Source organism: Bufo bufo, chromosome 10 (assembly GCF_905171765.1).
Source record: "Bufo bufo chromosome 10, aBufBuf1.1, whole genome shotgun sequence".
Lineage (NCBI taxonomy): Eukaryota > Metazoa > Chordata > Amphibia > Anura > Bufonidae > Bufo > Bufo bufo.
The window spans coordinates 43,910,074-43,935,718 of NC_053398.1; the positions used below are offsets into that span (position 1 = coordinate 43,910,074).

General features: G+C 47.6%; 1 protein-coding gene across 2 annotated transcripts in view; it reads right to left on the minus strand.

Moving 5' to 3' along the window:
- Window positions 1–25,645, minus strand: part of AP2A2 (adaptor related protein complex 2 subunit alpha 2) — a 96,110-nt gene that overhangs the window by 23,107 nt on the left and 47,358 nt on the right. For both annotated transcript variants that reach the window (XM_040410431.1, XM_040410430.1), the window contains exons 4-9: window positions 13,028–13,221; window positions 10,452–10,581; window positions 9,289–9,390; window positions 7,578–7,686; window positions 1,667–1,817; window positions 1,052–1,220 (exon numbers count right to left, since the gene is read on the minus strand). In XM_040410431.1, coding sequence (XP_040266365.1) covers window positions 1,052–1,220; window positions 1,667–1,817; window positions 7,578–7,686; window positions 9,289–9,390; window positions 10,452–10,581; window positions 13,028–13,221 — 855 coding nt within the window. The remainder of the gene's footprint in view (window positions 1–1,051; window positions 1,221–1,666; window positions 1,818–7,577; window positions 7,687–9,288; window positions 9,391–10,451; window positions 10,582–13,027; window positions 13,222–25,645) is intronic.

Consider the following 25,645-nt stretch of genomic DNA (forward strand, 5'->3'; position numbering starts at 1 on the left):
CTGTTTTTTTGACCAAACTAAAACCATTGCCTACAACATTTTTTTTGTTCTAACAAAAGCTGGCATTTTGCTGGAAAGTGTCCGATTCCCATTATAGTCAATAGGGTCCGGCGGTGAACTCGCCAATTTTGGGATTTCCCATAGAAGTGAATATGCATGCCTGACCACCTCTCCATTTACAGTGGCAGGAGATGGGCCCTGTTCTCTAGGTAGGAGCAGTTCTCAGTGGTGGGACTTGCACCTATCAGACATTTATAGCATATCCTGTCCAGATGGGAATACCCCCTTAACTATCATATCTGCTTCTAATTTACTTGAAAGATAACGTTCAGTCATCATTTTTTAGTTTATAAAACCTGTACCCATATTAAAGGGGTTGTCTCACTTCAGCAAATGGCATTTATCATGTAGAGAAAGTGAATACAAGGCACTTACTAATGTATTGTGATTGTCCATACCTTTGCTGGCTTGATTCATTTTTCCATCACTAATACACTGCTGGCTACGACCACCCTGCAATCCAGCAGTGGTGGCCGTGCTTGCACACTATAAAAAAAATGCGCCGGCCTCTCTGGTGGCCGGGACTGTGGGAGCGCACATAGGCAGTGGTCGTAAACCCTGGAAACGAGCAGTGTATAATGTGATGGAAAAATGAATCCGGCCAGCAAAGGAAGCAATATGGACAATCACAATACATTAGTAAGTGCCTTGTACTAACCTTCTCTACACGATAAAAGCTATTTGCTGAAGTGACAAAACCCCTTTAAAGGGCACCTAACAAAAGAAAACATAGTAAAAACCCAACCCTTTAGCATACAGATGCTGACAAAACTGGGCTAACATGTGGTAATGCAGTAACATCCCCTCGTGGCATGGTTGCAGAAGGCCACAGAGCCATGTGAAGACTCCAAACCAACTGAATGGGGAACACTGCATTATAATGTAGCCTGCCTTCTGTAGGTGGGTCTTTACTGTGCTATACAGATATATAAATGTCAGATTTTCCTGATCCATACACAGCAGAATAATGACAGATCTATTGCCCACTCACCTTTAGTGCATTGATTACAGTTTCAATATGGGTCTTGACAGCTTCGTGCGAGAACTCCGAACTAGCCAAGGTACACATGCTCTCCAATGCCAGGTAGCGCAGGTTGGTCTCCCGATGCTGCAGGAACTGGCCCAGCTGATTGCATGCCCGGACCAGCAGATTGGGCTCACTGGAGAGCAGGACAGAAGAGACACATGGGCTATGTGTAATGATGGCCTGGTAGTCTGTAGTGCTGAAATCTCCCTTCGGAGCTGCAGAATTGGAAAGACCTGAATGCAGGTGGCATTTAAAGCTACAAGAGAGGTTGACTGCTATGGAGTAAGGTCGTCCTCATCAACCTCTCACTCTGTAAATGCTGTTGTCATCCTCCAGTAAGCCCTAATGTACAATATCTAGACCACGTCAATGTGGAGGGTGGGATCTGCTCTTCTCTTAAAAACTCAAATGATATTGATTTCAATATATTATTATTGATTTCAATAATTTGGTGATGGCCAAAGGGAATGTTGTATATTCTTGTCAATGGTAGGAGCGGTATACTGAGCCTACGAAATGCTGAATTGTCATCTGTGAACTAAACAATCAAGTAAAAGTTTACCCAAAACCTGGATTTACCTGTCATGGTAGATGATAAGGCTGATGGCCTCAAACAGCACAGCATTCTTGGCATTTGAGTGCTGAACCTTCTTGGATTTTGGAGGTTCCTGGGCCTTATTTAGAATGGTCTCCAAGCATTCAGTCAGGCGTCCTCGGACGGCAGGGTCCTCTGCAAGGCAGTTGTGTGTCAGCATCACTTAACATCCATCATACACAATCAATACTAAGAAGCGTCATCTTCGGCACCATGTTAGCTCTGAGCAGGTTAGCTGGAGTTATGGAAGAGACTTGCTTCTATGAATTACATACGAAGCAGTAAAATACCATCACTTTCAGGGATTTCTCCATGAAAGATATTTATGGTATGCCAGTGTCTAACTGGAGAAGTGGACAACTCTCCGGAAAAGGAGAGGTCTCAGAGCTAACCTGATGGTGCTGTATATCTGAGCGCCATGACCGCATCGAACTGCTGAATGGTGGTGGTACTGGAGGTCAGATAGGCACTGATCTGGTAACATGCAGCCAGGGGGTGTTCATATGGCCACTTCTCTGATAAAAGGATTGGACACCTTCATGGTTGGGTTTCATCTGAGGGATCAGGCATTTAAGCATAGAAAATCTATACATCATAATGTGTCTTTCATCTGAAACCCTTTCTGAAGTGCACCTTACCTGTATACAGTTAGGAACTGCATAGCTGTCAATTTTCTAATATACCCCCATTAACTGGAATTGTACACTTCACAAGCACCAGAGTTACAATGTTACAGAGTGTAGAGAAACTATTTCCAAACTGCAGTGTGAACAGAGCCTATGAAAGCTTGTATTGCCTTAAAGGTGAATCTATCACATTGAACTTGGTGTTTGAACTGCAGCATGTTATAGAACAGGAGGAGCTGAGCAGACTGACCTATAGTTTTATGGTAAAATATTCCTTACAACTCGAATTTCATTCATTCTGCTGCTCATTCTGAGCTTTGAAGTCAAGGAGGCGGTCCTATCAGTGATTGACAGCTATCTCTGTATACACAGTGTAAAGCAAGGTTCTTCCCCTTTAACATCATAAAGTTATTTAGGGATGTCTATACCTGGCCACATTTCTGCAGTATGAGGTATTTGTACATGCGTACTGACCTTTAGGTGGGGCTAGGAGAGTAGTAAACACTTAGGGGGTCATTTATCAAACTGGTGTAAAGTAGAACAAAGGAGCTGTCCAAAATGAAAGGTGGAATCTGACTGGTTGCTAAGGGCAACTATTCCAGTCCTACTTTACACCAGCTCAGCTCCATCATCAGGGCAAGACGTCTTGCTACCATCAGCTCTCTTTGTATCATATGGGTGTTGGCCGAGTGCCATGTTGGGCACTGGTCGATGGAGCCTGCCCATTTGTTGACGACTCTCGGTGACTGTTACTTTATCTTTGTGTGTGTGTGTGTGTATATATATATATATATATATATATATATATATATATATATATATATATATATATATATCTATCTATATCTTTTATCATAGTTTTGTAAACTCTTTAAGTCGTGTTAAGTCTATTTTTCCCCGAACTTCCGATCTCACAATAATACACACAGTTATAGAGGGACTCACTGTCAATCACCGATAGGACCACCTTCTTGACTTCAAAACTCAGAATGAGAAGGAGCTTAAATGAAAAAGTTTTACTGAATCTTTTCCCATAAAACTATACATCGATCTTCCAGCCCCTTCTGCTCTAAAATATGCTGCATCTAGACTGTGTAGCATTTTGGGGGTCACAGGTTCCCTTTAAGGGAATATGAATTCCCCGCAGCTGTCACGCTCCATTGTTGGACCCACTGCAGCTTATAGAAAACAGATCTATACCAAGGAATCACACACAAGGCCTGTACGATGTATAGTGTATGTTCACATCCTCCAAAGGTAACAGTTAAGGGGTATTCTGTTTTTATTTGTTTATATAATAGAAAATAATAAAAATTTTAAATAAACATGTATTTAAAATTTTGCTTACATACCTTTTTTTATATCAGGTTGTTGACCCCCTAGCTTCACAGCAGAATAATATAGCCTATGATTCAGTCAGTCCTGTGTACCACTCTGCGATGCCGTCACACTGACACCCCATAGACATTTAGTAAGTAACAGTCTTGCATGACATATGTGCCGGGTCAGCGTACAGGACACTTCCATGGGATAACTACATAGGACTAATGGTCCTTTGCGGTTAATATATGGTAACTATTCACTGTATGTGTGTTTACAAGGCTGCCTGTCTCTAGGTGATGTGGTCATGTTGTTAATAAATTTAAATGGAAAAAAAAGAAAAGTTACAAACATACAGGGGAGACAAGGAGAACAATGTTAGATGTTTTTCTACACTGACAGACATGAGCAGACTCTGCAGGCAATAAAATGGTATATATACACTGCGTGCAGAATTATTAGGCAAATGAGTATTTTGACCACATCATCCTCTTTATGCATGTTGTCTTACTCCAAGCTGTATAGGCTCGAAAGCCTACTACCAATTCAGCATATTAGGTGATGTGCATCTCTGTAATGAGAAGGGGTGTGGTCTAATGACATCAACACCCTATATTAGGTGTGCATAATTATTAGGCAACTTCCTTTCCTTTGGCAAAATGGGTCAAAAGAAGGACTTGACAGGCTCAGAAAAGTCAAAAATAGTGAGATATCTTGCAGGGGGATGCAGCACTCTTAAAATTGCAAAACTTCTGAAGCGTGATCATCGAACAATCAAGCGTTTCATTCAAAATAGTCAACAGGGTCGCAAGAAGCGTGTGGAAAAACCAAGGCGCAAAATAACTGCCCATGAACTGAGAAAAGTCAAGCGTGCAGCTGCCAAGATGCCACTTGCCACCAGTTTGGCCATATTTCAGAGCTGCAACATCACTGGAGTGCCCAAAAGCACAAGGTGTGCAATACTCAGAGACATGGCCAAGGTAAGAAAGGCTGAAAGACGACCACCACTGAACAAGACACACAAGCTGAAACGTCAAGACTGGGCCAAGAAACATCTCAAGACTGATTTTTCTAAGGTTTTATGGACTGATGAAATGAGAGTGAGTCTTGATGGGCCAGATGGATGGGCCCGTGGCTGGATTGGTAAAGGGCAGAGAGCTCCAGTCCGACTCAGTGCCAGCAAGGTGGAGGTGGAGTACTGGTTTGGGCTGGTATCATCAAAGATGAGCTTGTGGGGCCTTTTCGGGTTGAGGATGGAGTCAAGCTCAACTCCCAGTCCTACTGCCAGTTTCTGGAAGACACCTTCTTCAAGCAGTGGTACAGGAAGAAGTCTGCATCCTTCAAGAAAAACATGATTTTCATGCAGGACAATGCTCCATCACACGCGTCCAAGTACTCCACAGCGTGGCTGGCAAGAAAGGGTATAAAAGAAGAAAATCTAATGACATGGCCTCCTTGTTCACCTGATCTGAACCCCATTGAGAACCTGTGGTCCATCATCAAATGTGAGATTTACAAGGAAGGAAAACAGTACACCTCTCTGAACAGTGTCTGGGAGGCTGTGGTTGCTGCTGCACGCAATGTTGATGGTGAACAGATCAAAACACTGACAGAATCCATGGATGGCAGGCTTTTGAGTGTCCTTGCAAAGAAAGGTGGCTATATTGGTCACTGATTTGTTTTTGTTTTGTTTTTGAATGTCAGAAATGTATATTTGTGAATGTTGAGATGTTATATTGGTTTCACTGGTAAAAATAAATAATTGAAATGGGTATATATTTGTTTTTTGTTAAGTTGCCTAATAATTATGCACAGTAATAGTCACCTGCACACACAGATATCCCCCTAAAATAGCTAAAACTAAAAACAAACTAAAAACTACTTCCAAAAATATTCAGCTTTGATATTAATGAGTTTTTTGGGTTCATTGAGAACATGGTTGTTGTTCAATAATAAAATTAATCCTCAAAAATACAACTTGCCTAATAATTCTGCACTCCCTGTATGCCTCAAATTACTATTCACCTCTTAGATATCTGGACAGGTAACTGAATGCCAGAGGTCACATGACAGGCTTGAGGGTCACATGACGGACACCATCTTTGGTCCTATTCAAATCTTCTACAGATGCATTTTACAGGACTAAACTGGGCAGTCCCATTATTTTTTCTTTAGAGAGAGAGAGAGAGGCTATTGTGCTGATATAATAAAGGTCTGTGAGCAAAATTTTACATACATGTATATTGAAAAATGGTAAACTGCCTAATATCTAAACGAATAAATGTAATCATTAAAACCGGCATATCTTTTTAAAAGCAGAGGGAGGACTACTCTGCAATCACACGCAGCTTGCAGAGCCAAATCTTTGGAGTGTCTACAATATACACAAAGAGCAGATCAGACAATAAGCAGATGACGGGTCAGATGAGTTTTCAGAAAACAAAGATATAAGAAAATATTGTACATTGCGCTTAATAAATATTTAGAGGTCACAGACGAGACGTGTAGTCCGAAAACTAAATTAAATATTCCCTTCAACTTCTGCATTTTTTTGGTAAAACGTGGCAAGGTTTCGCTCCAGACTGCAATCCATGGGCCTCTTTCACACGAACTACACGGATTGTGTCCGGATCTGTTCACGGAAAAACTGATGGTTTTGCACGCTGGTGCAGTCAGTTTTGTCTGCGACTGCGTTCAGGGTTTCATTTTTTATTTTTTTTTGCTATCAGTTTTGATGCGTTTTTCACACGCGTGAAAAAAAACGGAAGAATTACAAACAACATCTTCTGGCAACCATCAGTAAAAAACGCTTTGCATCCGGATTGCATTCGGATGCAAAGCGTTTTTCATGGGACCAGGGCTGCGTGAAAAACACAGATTATAGAACAAGCTGCGATTTTCAGATAACGCAGAGACGATGCGTGAAAAACAATGCTCATGTACGCAGACCCATAGAAATGAATGGGTCAGGATTCAGTGCGGGTGCTATGCGTTCACTTCAAACATTGCACCCGCACAGAAAAGTCGCTCGTGTGAAAGGATTCATATGTACACATGCTTCATTGTATGAAGTAGGACTATGCAGACTTCTGCATGGACTGATATAAGTCAACACAAACTTACCACAGCCTTCTCACTTCATAGTGATTAGAAGGGGTCTCACGGCCCAGACCATAATGATTGAGCACTGGTATTTGTCCCTACAACTAGAGATGCACAAAAAGGGGTATTCCGGTAAGAAGACGTTATCGTCTATCCACAGGGCAGATGAACTACTTAGAGCTGTGGCGGTGCGACCGCTGAGAACAAGAAACTTAAATGGTAGACATCCCCCCCCCCCCCCCCCCCTCCCCTCCAATCATCTGGTCAGAACTCCCTAAAAGGGTATCTGAATAGGGACTTAATTGGAAAAGCCTCAAACGTTGCAGTCTGTAAAAAAATATTGTATATATTATATATATAAAAAATAAACCTCTCACGTTCTGAAAATCCCGCAGCTCCTGTGCCATGGATTTCCCATTGCGATTCACATGACTGCTACTGCCAATCATTAGCCTCAGCTGTCAAATGTGCAAGAACAGCCCATCACTGCAGAGGCTGAGCCATCACCTACAGTTTTTGCACATGTTACCTGCTGAGGCCAGGTACTGGCTGCAGCAGTCACATAAATAGCAATAGCATGTCATCACCACCTGTTGAATCAGGAGCCGCGATGCTGGAATGACAGAACTTTCATAAAGCGAGGAATTAATTCCCCAGCCGTTATGTAATTTCTTTATTTTTTTGGTGGACAACCCCCCTATAAAGGAATTTTGGAGAGAAGAAGACCTGGTATTGTTTTCTGTCTGCAGAAAACAATAAAGCGGTGTCTGGCTCGCAGAAATGTCTCACATCCAATTAATAGGATACTGCTGCTATCTTGGGCAGCAAAATCAACACTAGTTCTTACCTGGGGGAGGGTAACACTGTAACAGCCTTAGCAATTTCACAGACAGCCAGGGAGCGGGAACAAAATAGTACGTATAATCCTGAAGATCTGTGGAGGCCGATGTGACAATCTGTGAAAACACATACATGAAGTGAGAAAATGTGAGCGCGATGATCCATTTATACTTAAAAGATGCAGCTGAAGTGCGGCACAATTGTCAACGTAAAAGGTTCTTCAGGTTTGAAACCATTTTCAGCAGCAGACCGGTTGGGGGGTAGAATACCTTCTCGTCCTCTCACAGTTCCAGCACTTTTGGGTTGGCCGTTCTCCCGTTCCCGGCTTGTCAGCTTGCAGAGTGGACAGAAGTCACGTGTGCCGCTGCAGCCAATGACTGGCCACAGCAGTGTTGTGTCCGCCGAACGGCACGTGACCCAGTGACACATCACCGCTGCAGCAAGTCATTGGCGTGAATGCTGCAGGGTCCGTGACAACAAAAACTCAAGTGCGAATTGCAGCATTTTTTTTTATTCAGATCTTATTTATTGTTTTTCATATGAGAATAAAAATGAAAGTATACAACAATCACAATTATGGCAAATGTACAAGTACACAACACGTACAGAATGACATTTATCACAATTGTACACTGTCATACATTGATCAGTATAAAATCCCAATACCTCCCCCCCCCCCCCCCCCCCCCAGAATTGTAGCATTTTAATGGCTCCGTGTGCTATGCGGATGGAAATTCCTGCCATCTAAATCAGGCCTTAGTTATCATATAGTTAGTAGCCATGTTAGTGTTGTTGTGTCCCAAAACGCGGCAAGCAGATAGTCATGAGTTTTTTCATGCTGCTAACATGTATTATGTTATGCCGTGAATACTGGTTTTATGCAATATTTTCAATAAAGTTCAAGCTTATATCAAGTTGGGTGGCACAGAATTTTGGAATTAGCTGTAAGAGGACATAGGCCCTCGCTAATACGCTGTGACACCTTCAGTCATCTGACGTGCCAGCAGTCAGACTCTTACCAATCTGATATTGAGAGCCAAAGGATGGGCCATCAATATTATAGGACCAGAAATCCCCTTTAAGGGGTTGTCCCAAGTGGACATTTACAGCATATCAATCCTATCTGCTCTGGAGCACATTCCTATCTCAAGAAAGGGGCCTGCCATGAATGGAGAGCATGCCGTGCTTTTCGTGGGACTTCCATAAATCGCCAACTCAATGCCCGCCTATGTTTACAAGTCCCACAGCTGTAAATGCAGAAAGCTGTGCGTGTGGGTGATGCTCTCCATTCACGGCGGTGCCCTGTTCTTGAGATGGGAGCAGATCCTGGAGGTCTGTCCCGCTTCTATTAGACATTTATGCTGCATCCTATCAATACGCCATAAATGTCCACATGGGACAACCCTATTAGGTGCCCAAAATGCAGAAGATGCCTCTGTGGTGAGAAGAAATAATCCGAATTCGGAAATTAGCATCAGACGGGAAAGGGGGAAAAAATATTAGATAACTCCTGATTAGTAACAGAAAAGTTACTAAGTTTTGCAAATGTGAAGTGCCCGGGTTAAGTAAAACAGCAAACACTGCGCCAATTTGAAGGAAGTTTACAAAGATGGCACCAAGAAGTTCCTCTGCAGAGTCTCAGATGTCAGCCATTGTTGCTGCGTGTTCCTCATCAGCCCAGACATCATAACAAACAATGAGAAGAGATTTGTCGTTACCCTGCTCAGCCGGGACACTGCGAGGGAGACGGAGGTCTTGAACTCCTCAGGATTCTTCTGTGCCAAGGTAGTGATCAGACTGGTGGCCGCGGTTACTACACCCTACAAGACAATGAAGAAAACCCTGGGTAATAGCCAGTTAGTGACCGTAATATATAGACACCCAGACCGCATCATATTTAGTTTTAGTCTTCTAGCCTTTAAAGTCTTGGTTTTATCATCTCACAGTGTTGGCATATTGCTAGGATATGGCAGTCAGGTCGACTGTTGGGACCCTAACCAATACAGAGAGTGAAGGGGTTGCAGACCCATGCATACCGGCGCTTCCTGCCACCGGCTGTCCAGCGGTCTGCAGCCAGCCACATTCCCTTGAATAAACCAGCACTGATGCCCCTTTTATTCTCTGGATTAGAGAAGGAAAGAGCGTGGACCTGGCAGCTGGACCCCCACCAATCAGAAAGTGACGGTATATTACTAGGATATACTATCACTTTATGTGATGGGTTCCCCTTTTATATCTTTCCCCAGAATCTATGGCTATTGAAAGCTATTCTAGATCTATGATAATGATGCCTCTCCCTGGGAAATCTTCAGGTATGTGAACAGACGCCATTGGAGGTTTCTATTTTGACAAGCACGGCAGGAATGGAAATAAAACATAACAATAAATACATATAACATCTTCTTTAAAAGGGGTTCTCAAAATGCCCCCCCCCCCCCCCAATGCCCGGGTACGGCTACATTTCATACAATGGATTTCAATGGTGTTGCAATGCGAAAGTCGCGAAAAATCCATACAAGTCGTATTTTTTGTGACCGCCGTGTTGCACGTCACATTGTGACATCATTGAAATACATTATATAAAAATATATATAACCGACTGGTTAAACACCCCTCTGTACCCTTACTGCAGACTGCTAGCAATTCATTCATATCTTCTGGTAGAAATAATAAAGGAACAGCACAACAACATGGAGCCATGAGAATAGAGGCTCCAGAAATGTTATTACATGGGGAAAGCATGGAGCTATTAAAACAGATATGTCAGGAGAGGGGACGGGTTCTCTTTAATATTTGTGACATACACTACACGTACAAGTGCACAACGGGGTAAAAAAAAAAAAAAAAAAAAAAAAGTGGCCAATTATCACAATAATCTTACCAGATGCTGATCATTGAGAAGATGAACCACCCTAGAGGTCCACTCATTGGTGAGGACGAGATCTGGAGATGTGCGATAGAGGCGTAGCAGGCAAAGAGCAGCACTCTGTTTAACACTGTCCATCGTATCCCTATGGGGTGTAACAGGCACATTAGTGATTTATTAGTGGTTGTACAATATAATACACTGCGGCAGCAACATAAACTGTACGGAAACATCAGCATTACTGACACAATCAGAAAACGTGTCGCCTTCTGACCGCAGACGCAGCGTTGTCCTAAAAAGTCCTAGCGTGGATTCGAGACAAATACAACATGGAACGTACGATCTACCTGGCTTGTATTTGGTAATAAGAATCCACCTGACACAATACAGAACTGAATGGCAGTCCAGGATGCGGACCTCTAATTTCATAAGGCCATAGTTATATGTCTGTCATGTGATGGGAGAGGATGTGGATGAAGGGGAAGGGTATGGCTAAACTTGAGACAGGAGAGGGTCCCAGAGGTGGGACCTGCAGCTATCGGACATTTATGGCATACCCTATAGATATGCCACACATGTCCGGATGGATAACCCCTTTAGGGTTATTCTGTTTTACAAAAGCTCTAAACTTTCTTGGTTGGCACAGGAGCCTCTTTGTCTTCCGGAAGGTCTCCTTTAATCCACTGGAAAAACAAAACTCACAATGTGGTACATACAAGTAAATCACATACAAGTAAATCACTAACAAGTAAATCACTTACAAGTAAATCACTAACAAGTAAATCACTTACAAGTACATCACATACAAGTACATCACATACAAGTAAATCACTTACAAGTACATCACATACAAGTACATCACATACAAGTAAATCTTGGATCATAAAATAATACCTTATACCCCATATATTTGACAACTGAAACAGTCAAAAGGCCACCTGCAGGTTACATTGACTGACACCTTCATTCAACTTTGCATCAAAGTTTAATGAGAAAATGTCGGTCTTCAGGTGCAGTCACACAACCCTATGTACTTTGCGGTCTGTAAAAATATGGATGACGTCCGTGTTGCATCCATTGTTTTTTTTTTTGCGGAAGACATCCGTGTGCTGTTCGCATCATTATATCCATTCAATAAAAGATAGAACATGTCCTATTCCTAGGCCTCTTGCACACAAAGTTTATTTTTTTTTCCCATTTCATTTCAACGGGTGCACAAAAAAACGGAATGTACTCCGTATGCATTCCGTTTCTGTATTTACGTTCAAAGATAGAACATGTCCTATTCTTAAGCCTCTTGCACACAAACTTTGTTTTTTTCCCCCGTTTACATTCAGTTTTTTGCGTTACGTACACGGTCCGTAGATGGAACCATTCATTTCAATGGGTCCGCCCAAAAAATGGAAAGTACGGCAAAACCGAAACTGAATGCATACAAAGATAGAACATGTCCTATTATTGTCTGCATAATGGACAAGCATAGTACTGTTCTATCAGGGGACAGCTGTACCGTTCTGCAAAAAACGCAATGCACACGGACGTCGTGCGTATTTTTTGCGAACCGCAAAATACTGAAAAAGCCATACGGTCGTGTGCAATAGGCCTTAGCTGTAAATGCAAACCACGGCCCCATTGAAAAAAACGGTTCCGCAAAAAAAATGGATGCTACACAGACATCATTCACATTGTGTGAATTCACCCTTATTTATTTTATTGACTTAGGCTACTTTCACACCTGCGTTAGGTGCGGATCCGTCTGGTATCTGCACAGACGGATCCGCACCTATAATGCAAACGCTTAGATCCGTTCAGAACGGATGCGTTTGCATTACCATGAACAAAAAAACATTTTTTTTTTTTTTTTTTGTTCATGATAATGCAAACGGATCCGTTTTGACTTTACATTGAAAGTCAATGGGGGACGGATCCGTTTGAAGATTGAGCCATATTGTGTCAACTTCAAACGGATCCGTCCACATTGACTTACATTGTAAGTCTGGACGGATCCGTTTGCCTCCGCACGGCCAGGCGGACACCCGAACGCTGCAAGCAGCGTTCAGGTGTCAGCCTGCTGAGCGGAGCGGAGGAAAAACGGTGCCAGACTGATGCATTCTGAGCGGATCCGCATCCACTCAGAATGCATTAGGGCCGTACGGATCCGCTTTTGAGAGCCTTCAAACGGAACTCACAAGCGGAGCCCCGAACGCAAGTGTGAAAGTAGCCTTATATAGCGCTGACATATTCTGCAGCGTTTACATACATTATCCCTATATCCTCATTGTCCCCTGTGGAGCTCACAATCTAAGTTCCCTATCAGTATGTCTTTGTAGTGTGGAAGGAAACCGGAGAACCCGGAGGAAACCCATCCAAACAGGGGGAGAACATACAAATCCATGCAGGTGTAGTCCTTGGTCAGATTTGACCTCTCTCTCTTATTACATGCTGCTTAAAGGGTTATACTATAAAAAGTACAGTATTACTGTGCAATGTGCAAAAACGGGGCATTTCAAATGAGGTATTATAGGTCATCAGTATTAAAATCTCGGAAAAAACCCTAACCGCTCCCCAGTAAGAAGATCTAAGGGACTCACCCTGCGACAAGTATCCTAGGAATCTCTCCAGCAAAGGCTTCCGCCATCTCTCGACTCCCCACATTGGCAATGCAGTGCAAGGCCAGTCCCATGAACGTGGGGTTGCGGCTGGACAGGTCATTCTTGATGGCATTGTTAATGAGGCGGATGAGTTCACTGTTGGAGTTCACCAGCACGGAGATGAAGAGGTAACCCTGAAAGAAGAAGGGGCACATGAAAACCACAAACATGGGATGAACTTACTAACGCCTCAAATCCAGTGACTAGAGTCCTCCAGAACGGGGTCACGCCAGAGAACGCTCGCCATCATTCACCATGGATGCTCTGTATGTATGCACCACAGTAAGCCACACGGCTAAGGCCAATCCTAGACATGGAGGATGGGTTGCAGATTTTTAGTGCAGTACAATGAACTTCCATTCACATACAGACTGGAGGTCATGCAGTGATTTGCAAATGTGCTGCGTTATTTTGCTAAATTGCAGCAAAATCCCAGAGCAACACATGGAGAGTTTCCAAGAGACTCTTCATCTGAACTTACCCTAACCGTAAATTGAAAAAAAAACATAAAAAAAAAAAACAACAACATAGAATCACCTAGAATTGCAGACAATCTACTTTTGCAATCCATAAAGTGGCCTCTAGGCCATCGGACAGCAAGTGCATTCTCCATTCCTCCCCACTATAATTTATCACATAATAATCAATAGATATTGGGTTTTTACATATTTCTTGTGCCAGTCTGTCAGAGATAATCAATACCCGTTAACACTGGTAATATAATCATCTGTACCCCCACACAACTACTGAAGCTGAAAAGACCCATAGACTATCAATATCAGATCAGTTGGTGTCTGACTACCAGCATCCCCTGTCTAATAGCCGACTCCATTAATGGGAATGTGTCATCAGAAAATGACCTATTGTTTCACTTTTTTTTTTTAGGGTACTTTCACACTAGCGTTATTCTTTTCCGGCACTGAGTTCCATCCTAGGGGCTCAATACCGGGAAAGAACTGATCAGTTTTATCCTAATGCATTCTGAAAGGAGAGAAATCCGTTCAGGATGCATCAGTTCAGTCTTTTTGCCTTTTCAGGACGGAGATAATACCGCAGCATGCCACGGTTTTATCTCCATCCAAAATTCCGGAACACTTGCCAGAATGCCGAATCCAGCATTTTTTCCCATTGAAATGCATTAATGCCGGATCCGGCCCCGAGTGTTCCAGCAAAACGGATCCGGCATTGCGGTCTGCGCATGCTCAGACCGCAAATAAAATGCCGGATCCGTATTTCCAGATGACCCCGGAGAGACTGATCTGGCATTTCAATGCATTTGTCAGACGGATCAGATCCTGATCCGTCTGACAAATGCCATCAGTTTGCATACATTTTGATGGATCCGGCAGGCAGTTGCGTCGACGGAACTGCCTGCCGGAATCCTCTGCTGCAAGTGTGAAAGTAGCCTTAAATTCCATGTCACTATCTGCATTTTTTTAAGTAAATAATCCTGCAGGTTTCACAGAGGCCACTAGGCCTAATAATAGTTCATGATTATCTATTCTGTACAGGTAACTCTTCAGTAGCAAATATCATTATCATCGCAGCCAGAATTACAATGACAAGTAACACCTGACACAACCCCTATCCACACCACAGGGGACAAGTGTCTGATCCCCCCGATCACTGGTGCGCCACTGATCACAGGACTAGTGTTTCCCAGTCTGAATGGAGTGGTAGACACACATTCCGCTCTATGACGCTGTTGGAGATAGAGTACGAGCCCTTGGCCATCTGATTCGGCACTTACAGAGTTGAATGCAGCGACAGCACACACTCCATTCTCTCCCCACCAGAAGCCCCAGTGGTCGGACCTCTCCCAATTAGAGGTTTAGGCCCCTTTCACACAAGCGAGTTTTCTGCGTGGGTACGATGCATGACGTGAACACACAGCACCCGCACTGAATCCGGACCCATTGACTTCAATGGGTCTGTGTGCATGAGCTTTTTTTCACGCATCATTTCTGCGTTGTGTGAGAATCGCAGTGTGTTCTATATTCTGCGTTTTTCACGCAGCCCTGGTCCCATAGAAGTGAATGGGGCTTCAGTGAAAAATGCATTGCATCCGGATGCAATGCGTTTTTCACTGATGGTTGCTAGGAGATGTTGTTTGTAAACCTTCAGGTTTTTTTTTTTTGCGTGCTTGAAAAACACATCAAAACAGATTGCACTCGCGCAGAAAAAACAAACATTGAACACAAATGCAGACAAAACTGACTAAACTTGCTTGCGAAATGGTGCGGGTTTCACGCAACACATCCTGAACGCATCCTGACACAATCCGTATCGTTTGTGTGAAAGAGGCCTTATCCTGTGGATAGGGGAGAAGTCTTTGTAATGGGAACACCCCTTTATAGGGTGCGGTCGCCCACAAAATCTGATTCAAAGAAAGCATAGCGCCATGTAGGATAGGTTCCACCCCAAACAAAACCATGCCTTTCTTTTGAAAATCTAGTCCTCTAATCCTGAGAAATGCTTGGTGAAGGGGAAGACAGAAAACTGCCTGCCCACAGTGCACCGAAAACCAGTTGAATAAAACTAGATTTTTGTAAAACTTACCAGTAAAATCTCTTTCTCGCTCTTCATTGGGGGACACAGAGACCGTGGTTTTAGCTATGTCCTCTAGGAGGCGTTGACACTAGTAAAAGCTATTAGCTCCTCCCCCGGCAGCTATACCTCCTCCAGCCTGGAGAGAGAGCTTCAGTTTGTGAGAAGCAGTAGGAGAAGCAAGTAAACCAACGAAATAACGTGGAACACCAACCATGCCAAGAACCCAATTAGGTTCTAACCAGCAACAGCCACAACTGTGGTCGAACAACAATACTGGGTGGGTGCTGTGTCCCCCAATGAAGAGCGAGAAAGAGATTTTACTGGTAAGTTTTACAAAAATCTCGTTTTCTCGCCCATATTCTTTGGGGGACACAGAGACCTTGGGACGTCCGAGAGCAGTCCACAGGGAGGGAAAACCACAGACCCATGAAGTAAACGCCCCTGCAGGCAACTAAGAACTGCTGCCTGCAAGACCATGCGGCCCAAGGCAGCGCCCGCCGATGCATAAGTATGCACCTGCCAAAATTTTGTGAATGTGCGTAAGGAGGACAGTAGCCACCTTGCACAACTACGCGACCGAACCTTGAATCCTCCAAGCCCAAGAGCGCCCACCGCTCTGGTGGAGTGAGCCGTGACACCGAAGGGCGGAACCCTGCCCCGGGTGCAGTATGCTTCAGCAATTGCAGACGTGCAATTGCCACCCTGGAGGCCGCCAATGCCTTGCGAGGACCCTCTAGGATGACAAAAAAGAGGGGTCCGTACGCCGGAAGGAACTGGCAAATAAATCGTCAGAGCCTTGACAACGTCCAAATGGCGTAACTCCCTTTCCCTGGGGTGTGAAGGGGAGGGACACCGTGATGGAAGGACAATTTCATCATTGAAATGGAAATCAGAGACCACCGTCGGGGAAAGGAATGGCCGGAGAACCGCTTATCCCTGTGAAGAACCAGGAAGGTTCTCTGCAAGAGAGCGCCCCAACCCGGACACCGTCTGATGGATGTGATAGCCCCAAGAAAAATCTACATTCCAGGACCGGAGTTGGAGTGACATCTCCCGACAAGGGTACAAGGGGAGAACTCGGAGAGCTGAAAGGACCAAGTTCAGATCCCAAGGCGGTAAAGTAGGACGGTATGGAGGAACCGCATGTGCCATTCCCTGAAGGATGGTTATTATGGGCCCCGGGTGAGTCAGAGGACGCTGGAAAAGGATAGAAAGCGCCGAACCTGACCCATCAAGAAACCAAGGGATAAACTAAAAACCCAGGACCGCAAAATCCACCCCTGCTAAAGGGAAGCGCTGCCTGAATGAGGCATGTCCAACCACAAGCCAAAGAATCAATACATTAGATAGGCAGAAGTAGAGACAATATGAGAATCACCGGCGATGGAGTTCCGTCAGCGCCCGTGTATTGACGGTGTAGCAACGCTGCTCGACGGAAATTTTGACACGACCAAGATGAGAAAAAACTCCTGCCTCGAGGAGGAAGAATAGAAGGGGTGTTCCGTTCCAGGAACTATACTCCATCAACAGTCGTGGCAGCACCCCCACTCAGTCTGGCGTGGTGAGTCTCGTAGTCTAGCCACGGAATGTGCAGTGAAAAGGCATGACTACCATCGGACTGACATGGCAGTTAGTCAAGACTTGAGAGGTAGCTGCAGATACGGGTAGTACACCCATGTCCAATGGGTAGGATTTACCTGTAGAAGGAGAATATGGAAAACGTCACAGCCCAACAGTCGGTCCGGAACGAGACTGGAAGAAAAAAAACACATAACCAATACCCTGCATCAGTGTAGATGAGGGGAAGTAGTAACTTAGGAGCTACCAAGGTTCGCGGAGTGACCGTGAACCCTGAGCCAGAGCAGGAAAAAAATGGAAGGAAAAAGGGGGCAGAGAGAAGCCCATTCCCCATCCGAGACTGGCACTACACAGAAATAGCCACCGGATGATAGTGGCGGCGCCATACTCCGCCCAAGGAGGAGACCATGCAGCGTACGCCACCGAATTCGGCGTTAGAAGAATCCGTCACCTGACGAAGGAGCAGTGCAGGAGGAGCCAGAGTATGTAATGGCTACTCCAGGACCCCTGTACCGTAGGAGCCGCAGCGTGCCCGCCAGCACAAACTGAGGGGCAGACTAGAGGAATCCGGTAGAAGCCATGGTATCATACTGTCTCAGGAAAGGAGAGCTAACCTTAAACACTCCACCTGGGAAGGGCGTCGAACAGGAACAACCGCCAAGCCAGCGTCAGGGTAGAACCCCTACCTGAGGGAATGCCACACTGCAGCAACTGCAAATGCTAGTACCAGCGTAAAATCCGCACCAGCAGAGGTGAACACGCTGCAAAGCTAAAGCAGAGTGCCAGCACAACCACTTCCCACATCAGGAATGGTGGATAGAGAATATAGTGAGACACTAGACTCGCTGGGACGTAATCACAATATTACGTGCCATGGTGCACGCACTACATATTGTTGAAGAAACATATTGGAACAGTGGAGGACCACGAAGATTGGGGACACTAGGACACATGAGTGACGCTGGGCAACACCATGAGGAGAGAGGTTGTCATATTCATGCCCCAAACCAGCACCGAAGGAAAAGGACACAACGTGGAAACAGCCACAGTATCCACTGGCGGCACCGAAATACCATTAGAAGAAGAGTACAGGGCACCAGCGTGTATAGATACTCGCTACGGTCCACTTGTAGATAAAGGTAAGGTATCTATAGCCGTGGCGTAGTTGAAGTGCAACATCCAAGATGTGTACTCATTCCCCACGGTAGTGAATCACTTGTGGAAGGGGCAATGTTGCAATTATCCCACTAATGAAAGGGGGTAATGCTTGCGGCAAGCACTGCACTCAGTGGTAGTGCAAGTACTCCACCATGAAGGGTGGCAATGCAGAAATGCATCTAGCAGGAACTGAATCCAAGTAGAGAGTACACCTCTCACAGAAAAGGCAAGGCATAAGGAGTGTCCCGTATCAATATCCCACCTACGTAAGGGGGTAAGATATACAGTAAACACTGAACCAGGGATAATGCCATAGCTCCATCTATGGAAGAGGCTAATGCATAGAGTAAGTACTGTCCCCAGTGGAAATGCAATTCGGCCACCTACTAAAAGGGGGAACGCCTACTGCCGGCACTGAAAAGTTCTAGTTCTAGACCCCAATGGAGGGAGGTAATATCCAAGGTAATACTGCATCCAGTAGTAGTGCAAATACTCCGCCTAAGGAAGGGGGTAATGCAGACGACAAGAACTGCTGGATACTGTGGACGCCGTTCTGGAAGATCGCAACGGATTCGAGTTAGAGCCCGAATCACAGATTTCACCCCCACTCTTCCACCCCCTCGGACCGAATCTCTCCAGGGATGGACGGGTGTGTCTGAGCAGGACCCTTGGGGGTGCGCAGGTGACCGAGGAGAATGCTCTGTTCTGACCCGCTTGCACGCAGGTCTACCTCTCAGAAACTGCCTATGGAAGTTGTAGGCCACGCCGGTGGGGATATATCAACCAACGACCCAGAGGGTGGAGTGGGAATCCACCGGATTGCGTAGGTGGAGCTTATCAACCAAACGACCCCGGAGGATGGAGTAGGAACTTCCAAAGGTTCTGCATTGGATCGTGCAGGTGGAGGATTATCAACCAGAACACCCCGGAAAATGGAATGGGAACTTCCAGAGGTTCTGCGCTGGATGGCGCAGGTGGATCTTATCAACCAGACAACCCCAGAGGGTGGAATGGGAATTTTCAAAAGGTTCTGCACCGGATCGCGCTGGTGGCGAATTATCAACAAACGGCCCCAGAGGACGGATTGGGAATCCAGAGGTCCTGTACTGGAGTGCGCTAGAGAATTATCAATCAAACGGCCCCGGAGGACGGATTGAGAATCCAGAGGTCCTGTACTGGAGTGCGCTGGAGAATTATCAACCAAAAGGCCCCGGAGGACGGATTGAGAATCCAGAGGTCCTGTACTGGAGTGCGCTGGAGAATTATCAACCAAACGGCCCCGGAGGACGGATTGGGGATCCAGGAGGTCCTGTACTGGAGTGCGCTGGAGAACTGTCAACCACACGACCCAGAGGATGGATTGGGAATACTTCAGCTGTCCTCCCTGGATCTGCGCATGTGGAGGAATATCGATCTGCGCATGTGGAGGAATATCGATCAACGACCCAGGAGGGCGGATTGGGAACTATGAGATGTCCTCCTTTGTCCGCTATAGGACACGGGCCCAGCCTGGTACCACACAGACAGAGTGGTCCTGCGGTGAAGAGGGGGGCCGTATGAACGCACCTTTTAAATTTATTTATTTATCATATATATATATATATATATATATATATATATATATATATATATATTTTTATTTTATTTTTTAAACTAGGATGCCCAGCGTCAAGTGGGCAGAGAGGCAGGAAGGTGTTAACTGTTTGAACGTTAAGGAGCTGTCCTCCCTTTACATTGCCCAGATAAGATGCACAGATATCTGATGTCGGTTACAGAAGTGGCTGGGCCAGAAGGGGTTAAGCTGTTTTGAGGACCGGGGGTGGAGCCTAGCAGACTTGTGGGAGAGGGAAAGTGAGGCGGGAAGAATTCACGCCACAGCGCACCCCCACTCCCTGTCCAGAGATGTGATTAACCCCCTAAGTGCCCTGACACGAGCGGATCGCATATGGGGGAGTGAGGGACCTCCTCCGCTCCCTTCCTTGCCTGACGACCGGTGCATGGTCCCGGTCCGCAGAGGATGAAGCTGCGGCCGGGCCTAAGTTCTCGTGCACGGCCGACCGGGAGTTGTCGGTCAGTCGGGGCGCAGAGGGACCGAGATCTTGGCAACAGGGGGGCCCGGCGGCCATTTACAGAAAGCGGAAGCGGCCGCTTGCGCACACCGGCCGGGGGATGTCACCCCGGACTGGGAAGAACGCAGACCCAGGAGGGTGGCGGTGGCGGCATCATACAGGAGTTAACCCTGTGGACGCCGTCTCTTCCGGAGCGGCGCTTGCTGGTGCCGGCTCCCGAGAGGGTGGATAGTGGTAGCTGCGGTACCGGCGGGTTCACCACCGAGTATGTGGCCGGCCGAGTAAGCAGCGCCTGCAAGCATGGTATTACCCCCTAAGTGGCCGCATAGCCGGCGGCCTAGAGGGGAAATAAGAGGGGGTCCTGGTGCTATGGAACCAATTCACACTAGAACCAATTCACACTGGACCAGCAGTATATATTAACTATACAGCTATGTGCACCACAGACAATGTGACAGGACGCAGACTGTTAGCCAGAATGCAGAGTCTCTGCAACCTAACATGTGAGGGCCCTCAGATCCTGTCTGCTATTCATACTTAGGCAGAACCTAGTGAGGCCCCATTAACAGCAGCCAACCCATATCCTGCGGCAGAAAGCCTTGTGTGTCTGGTTCCTGGTGCCCAACCCTAGGAAACTATGGAGGGGGAAGAGGGATAAAACATATTTACCTAATCCCATGTACTCACCTCATATTCATCCTCTTCTCTTCACCCTCCCTAAGTGGGCCCATAAGGTCACCTGCTCCAGCAGGGTCACCTCCTCAGCAGCTGGCACCGGAGTGGCAGGAGTCTGGTATGGCGGGAGGGTCTTCTCTTTGGCGGACCTAGGTGACCCCTTGGCTGGCGGGATGCAGGGGAGCGAGGCTGCCCTGGTCCACCTTGTCTTCTGTGGGGGAGGCAGCAGCAGTGCGGATGACCGGCACTGGCGCAGCTCGACCCCGGGAGAACAGGGAGGCGAGGCGACCACTGTTTTCCCATCTGAAAAAGAAGGAAAAAAATAAACTAAACTAAAATAAAAAAATCTTCAGGAGATTCCAGGCTGGAGGAGGTATAGCTGCCGGGGGAGGAGCTAACAGCTTTTACTAGTGTCAACGCCTCCTAGAGGTCTCTGTGTCCCCCAATGAATATGGGAGAGAAAAAATTAAAATGAATTATATACATATACACACACACACACATATACATATAATACAGTCCTGATCAAAAGTTTAAGACCACTTGAAAAATGGCAAAAAATCATATTTTACATTGTTGGATCTTAACAAGGTTTCAAGTAGAGCTTCAACATGCAACAAGAAGAAATGAGACTGAGACAAAAAGGAGACTTTTGTATTACTTACCAGTAAAGTCTCTTTCTCGCTCTTCCTTGGGGGACACAGGAAACCATGGGTATAGCTCTGCTCCCTAGGAGGCGTGACACTAAGTGAAAGCTGTAAGCCCCTCCTCCATCAGCTATACCCTTCAGCCTGGAGAAGAGACTGCCAGTTGCGTGTCCAAGTAGTGAAAGATAACCACCAACCGGAAAAAGAACCGTCAAGCCCCAACGGGGGCAACCAAGCCGGAACCACAACTGTAAACCCAAATGAAGGGCGGGTGCTGTGTCCCCCAAGGAAGAGCGAGAAAGAGACTTTACTGGTAAGTAATACAAAAGTCTCCTTTTCTCGCCCATATTCCTTGGGGGACACAGGAAACCATGGGACGTTCCAGAGCAGTCCCAGAAGGGAGGGACCAGAACAAACTAGACCAACACCGGAGGCATCAATCAACTGCCGCCTGCAACACCAGACGGCCTAAAGCAGCGTCAGCCGACGCATGAGTATGCACCCTGTAGAACTTGGTGAAGGTGTGCAAGGAGGACCAAGTGGCCGCCTTGCAAATCTGCTCCGTAGAAGCCCGATTTCTCTGAGCCCAGGAAGCCCCGACCGCTCTAGTGGAATGAGCGGTAACACCGAGGGGCGGAACCTTGCCCTTGGCGAGATAAGCCTCAGTAACAGCCATCTTGACAAAACGGGCGATAGCGACTTTGGATGCCGCCAACCCTCTGCGCGACCCCTCCGGAACCACAAAGAGCGAGTCAGTACGCCTGAAAGAGCCGGTTACCTCCAGGTAAGCCCTGAGCGCCCTGACAACGTCCAGGCGATGAAGTTCCCTCTCCCTAGGGTGGGAAGGGGAAGGACACAAAGAGGGGAGAACGATGTCCTCGTTCAGATGAAAGGCGGAGACCACCTTAGGAAGGAAGGAAGGGACCGGACGAAGAACTACCTTGTCCTGGTGGAACACTAGGAAAGGTTCCAGACAGGAGAGTGCAGCCAATTCGGACACCCTCCGAAGAGAGGTGACTGCTACAAGGAAAATAACCTTGCAGGACAGAAGTCGCAAGGAAACCGTCCGCAGAGGCTCGAAAGGAGAAGCCTGGAGCGCTGAGAGAACCAGGTTCAGGTCCCAGGGCGGTACCGGAGGCCGGTACGGGGGAACCGCGTGAGCCACGCCCTGAAGGAAGGTCTTGACAGGACCAAGGGGGGCCAGTGGGCGCTGAAACAAAATGGACAGCGCAGACACCTGACCCTTCAAAGAACTAAGACCCAGACCTTGGGCAAGTCCGCTCTGCAGGAAGGACAAAACGGTGGGGAGAGAAAAGCGGAGCGGAGGAATCCCTAGATCGGCACAGAACCCCAAATAGGTCCTCCAGGTCCTATAATAGATCCTAGAAGAGGACGGCTTACGGGCGCGGATCATGGTGCGGACGACGTCCGCAGAAAAACCCCTACGTGTCAGGACGGTGGTCTCAACAACCACGCCGTCAAACGTAGGGACCTTAAACGCGGGTGGAAGATCGGTCCCTGAGAGAGAAGATCTTCCCTGGCGGGCAGCGGCCAGGGCGCGTCTGCCAGGAGCAGCATGAGGTCGGCATACCAAGACCGGCGGGGCCAGTCCGGAGCGACCAGAATCACCGAGACGCCTTCCGCCGCGATCTTCCGAAGGACCTTGGGCAGGAGTGGGATGGGAGGGAATATGTATGGACGCGCGAAGCCTCGCCAAGGAAGAACGAGGGCGTCGGCTCCGCAAGCTCCCGGATCCCTGGCCCTGGACAGATAGGCGGGGACCTTGTGATTGAACTTGGAGGCCATGAGGTCCACGTCCGGTATGCCCCAACGAAGGCAAATGGCCTCGAATACCTCCGGGTGAAGAGACCACTCGCCGGGGTCGACAGTGGTGCGACTGAGGAAGTCCGCCGCCCAATTGTCCACCCCTGGAATAAAAATTGCCGATAGGGCCGGGACGTGGGCTTCCGCCCAACGGAGAATGCTGGAGACCTCCCTCATTGCAGCAGCGCTGCGAGTGCCCCCCTGGTGGTTTATGTACGCCACAGCCGTGGCGTTGTCCGATTGTACACGAACTGGATGACCCTTCAACAGATGAGTCCAGTGTCGTAGAGACAAAAGGGCCGCTCTCAGCTCCAGGACATTGATCGAGAGTTTGGACTCCAATGGAGACCAAATGCCCTGGACGGATCGGGGAGGAAACACGCCTCCCCAGCCCAAGAGACTGGCATCGGTTGTAACCACCAACCAGTTGAGTGGCAGAAAAGACCTGCCCAGAAGAGGGGACTGTAACCACCAGCGGAGAGATGACCTCACCGGAGGCGATAGATGGAAGGGATGATCCAGAGACTGCGGCGATTTGTCCCAGGAGGAGAGGATCGCCCGTTGGAGAGGGCGGGAGTGAAACTGCGCAAACGGGATCGCCTCGAAGCAGGCAACCATCTGCCCCAAGACCCGCATGCAGAAGCGGAAGGACGGTCGACGGTGGAGAAGGAGACCCCGAACCGCCCCACGGAGGATCAGACGTTTTTCCGAGGGAAGACGTACTTCCGCCGCTCCCGTGTCTAAAAGCATTCCCAGGAAGACCAGTTGTCTGGAGGGGGGAAGGGAGGACTTGGGGAAGTTGATGACCCAACCGAACCTCGTCAGAGTCTCTAGAGTGAGATCCACGCTGGCAACCGCTTGAGAAAGGGACGGAGCCTTGATGAGGATATCGTCCAAGTACGGTAGCAGAAAAACACCCCTGGAACGGAGTAAGGCCAAAACCGGGGCCAGGACCTTGGTGAACACCCGGGGGGCTGTTGCCAGCCCAAAGGGAAGGGCGACAAACTGGAAGTGGAGGTCCCCCACGGCGAACCGGAGGAAGCGATGGTGACACCGGGCTACCGGAACATGGAGGTAGGCATCCTGTATATCGATGGAAGACATGAAATCTCCCTGCTCCAGGGAAGCCACCGCGGAACGGAGGGACTCCATCCGAAACCGTCGAAGGAGGAGAAAACGGTTGAGCTTTTTGAGGTCCAAAATGGGCCGCATGGAACCTCCCTTCTTGGGAACTACAAAGAGGTTCGAGTAGAACCCTTGGAACCTTTCCTCTAGAGGAACGGGGGTAATCACCCCCCTGTCCAGTAAGGCTTGAACGGCCGCGGAGAACGCAACCGCGCGTTTCGGGTCCCGTGGCAGGCGGGAGCGAAAGAACCGATCTGGAGGGAAGGATGCAAATTCGATTTTGTATCCGGAGCACACAATTTCGAGGGCCCAGGCGTCGGAGACGTGAGCCAACCAGACGTCCCTGAAAAGGAGGAGCCGGCCCCCCACCCGGGTGGGTGGGGGCGCGCCTTCAGGCAGAGGATTGCTTTGCTGCGGGTGTGCGGGCAGCCTGCGGCTTGCGCCAGGAGGGCTGCGCCCGAAAAAACGGCTTCCTATGCTTATCCTGGGGAGGAGCCGAAGCGGCAGCTGTGGTGGGAGCCCCAGAGGCCCTGCGGGAGGACCGAAAACGAGACGCACCAGGGCGTCCGCGGGGGGCGCCCCTGGCTTGGGGTTGAGGAAGATGGGTGCTTTTACCACCCGTGGCCTCCGAAATAAGTTCGTCTAGGCGGACCCCGAAAAGGCGGGAACCCGCAAACGGTAGCCCCGCCAAGGAACGTTTGGAGGCAGCGTCCGCTTTCCAAACCTTCAGCCAGAGCTCCCTCCTGACGGAAACTGCCAGGGCGGAGGAGCGTGCAATAAGGGCTCCCGCATCAAGGGAGGCCTCACAAACAAAATTCCCGGCCCGAACAATAAGCTGGGCCAAGGAACGCAGGTCCTGGATAGGGACGTCCGAGTCCAACTCCTGTTCCAGCTGCGCACCCCAAGCAGAGATTGCTTTCCCTGCCCAAGCA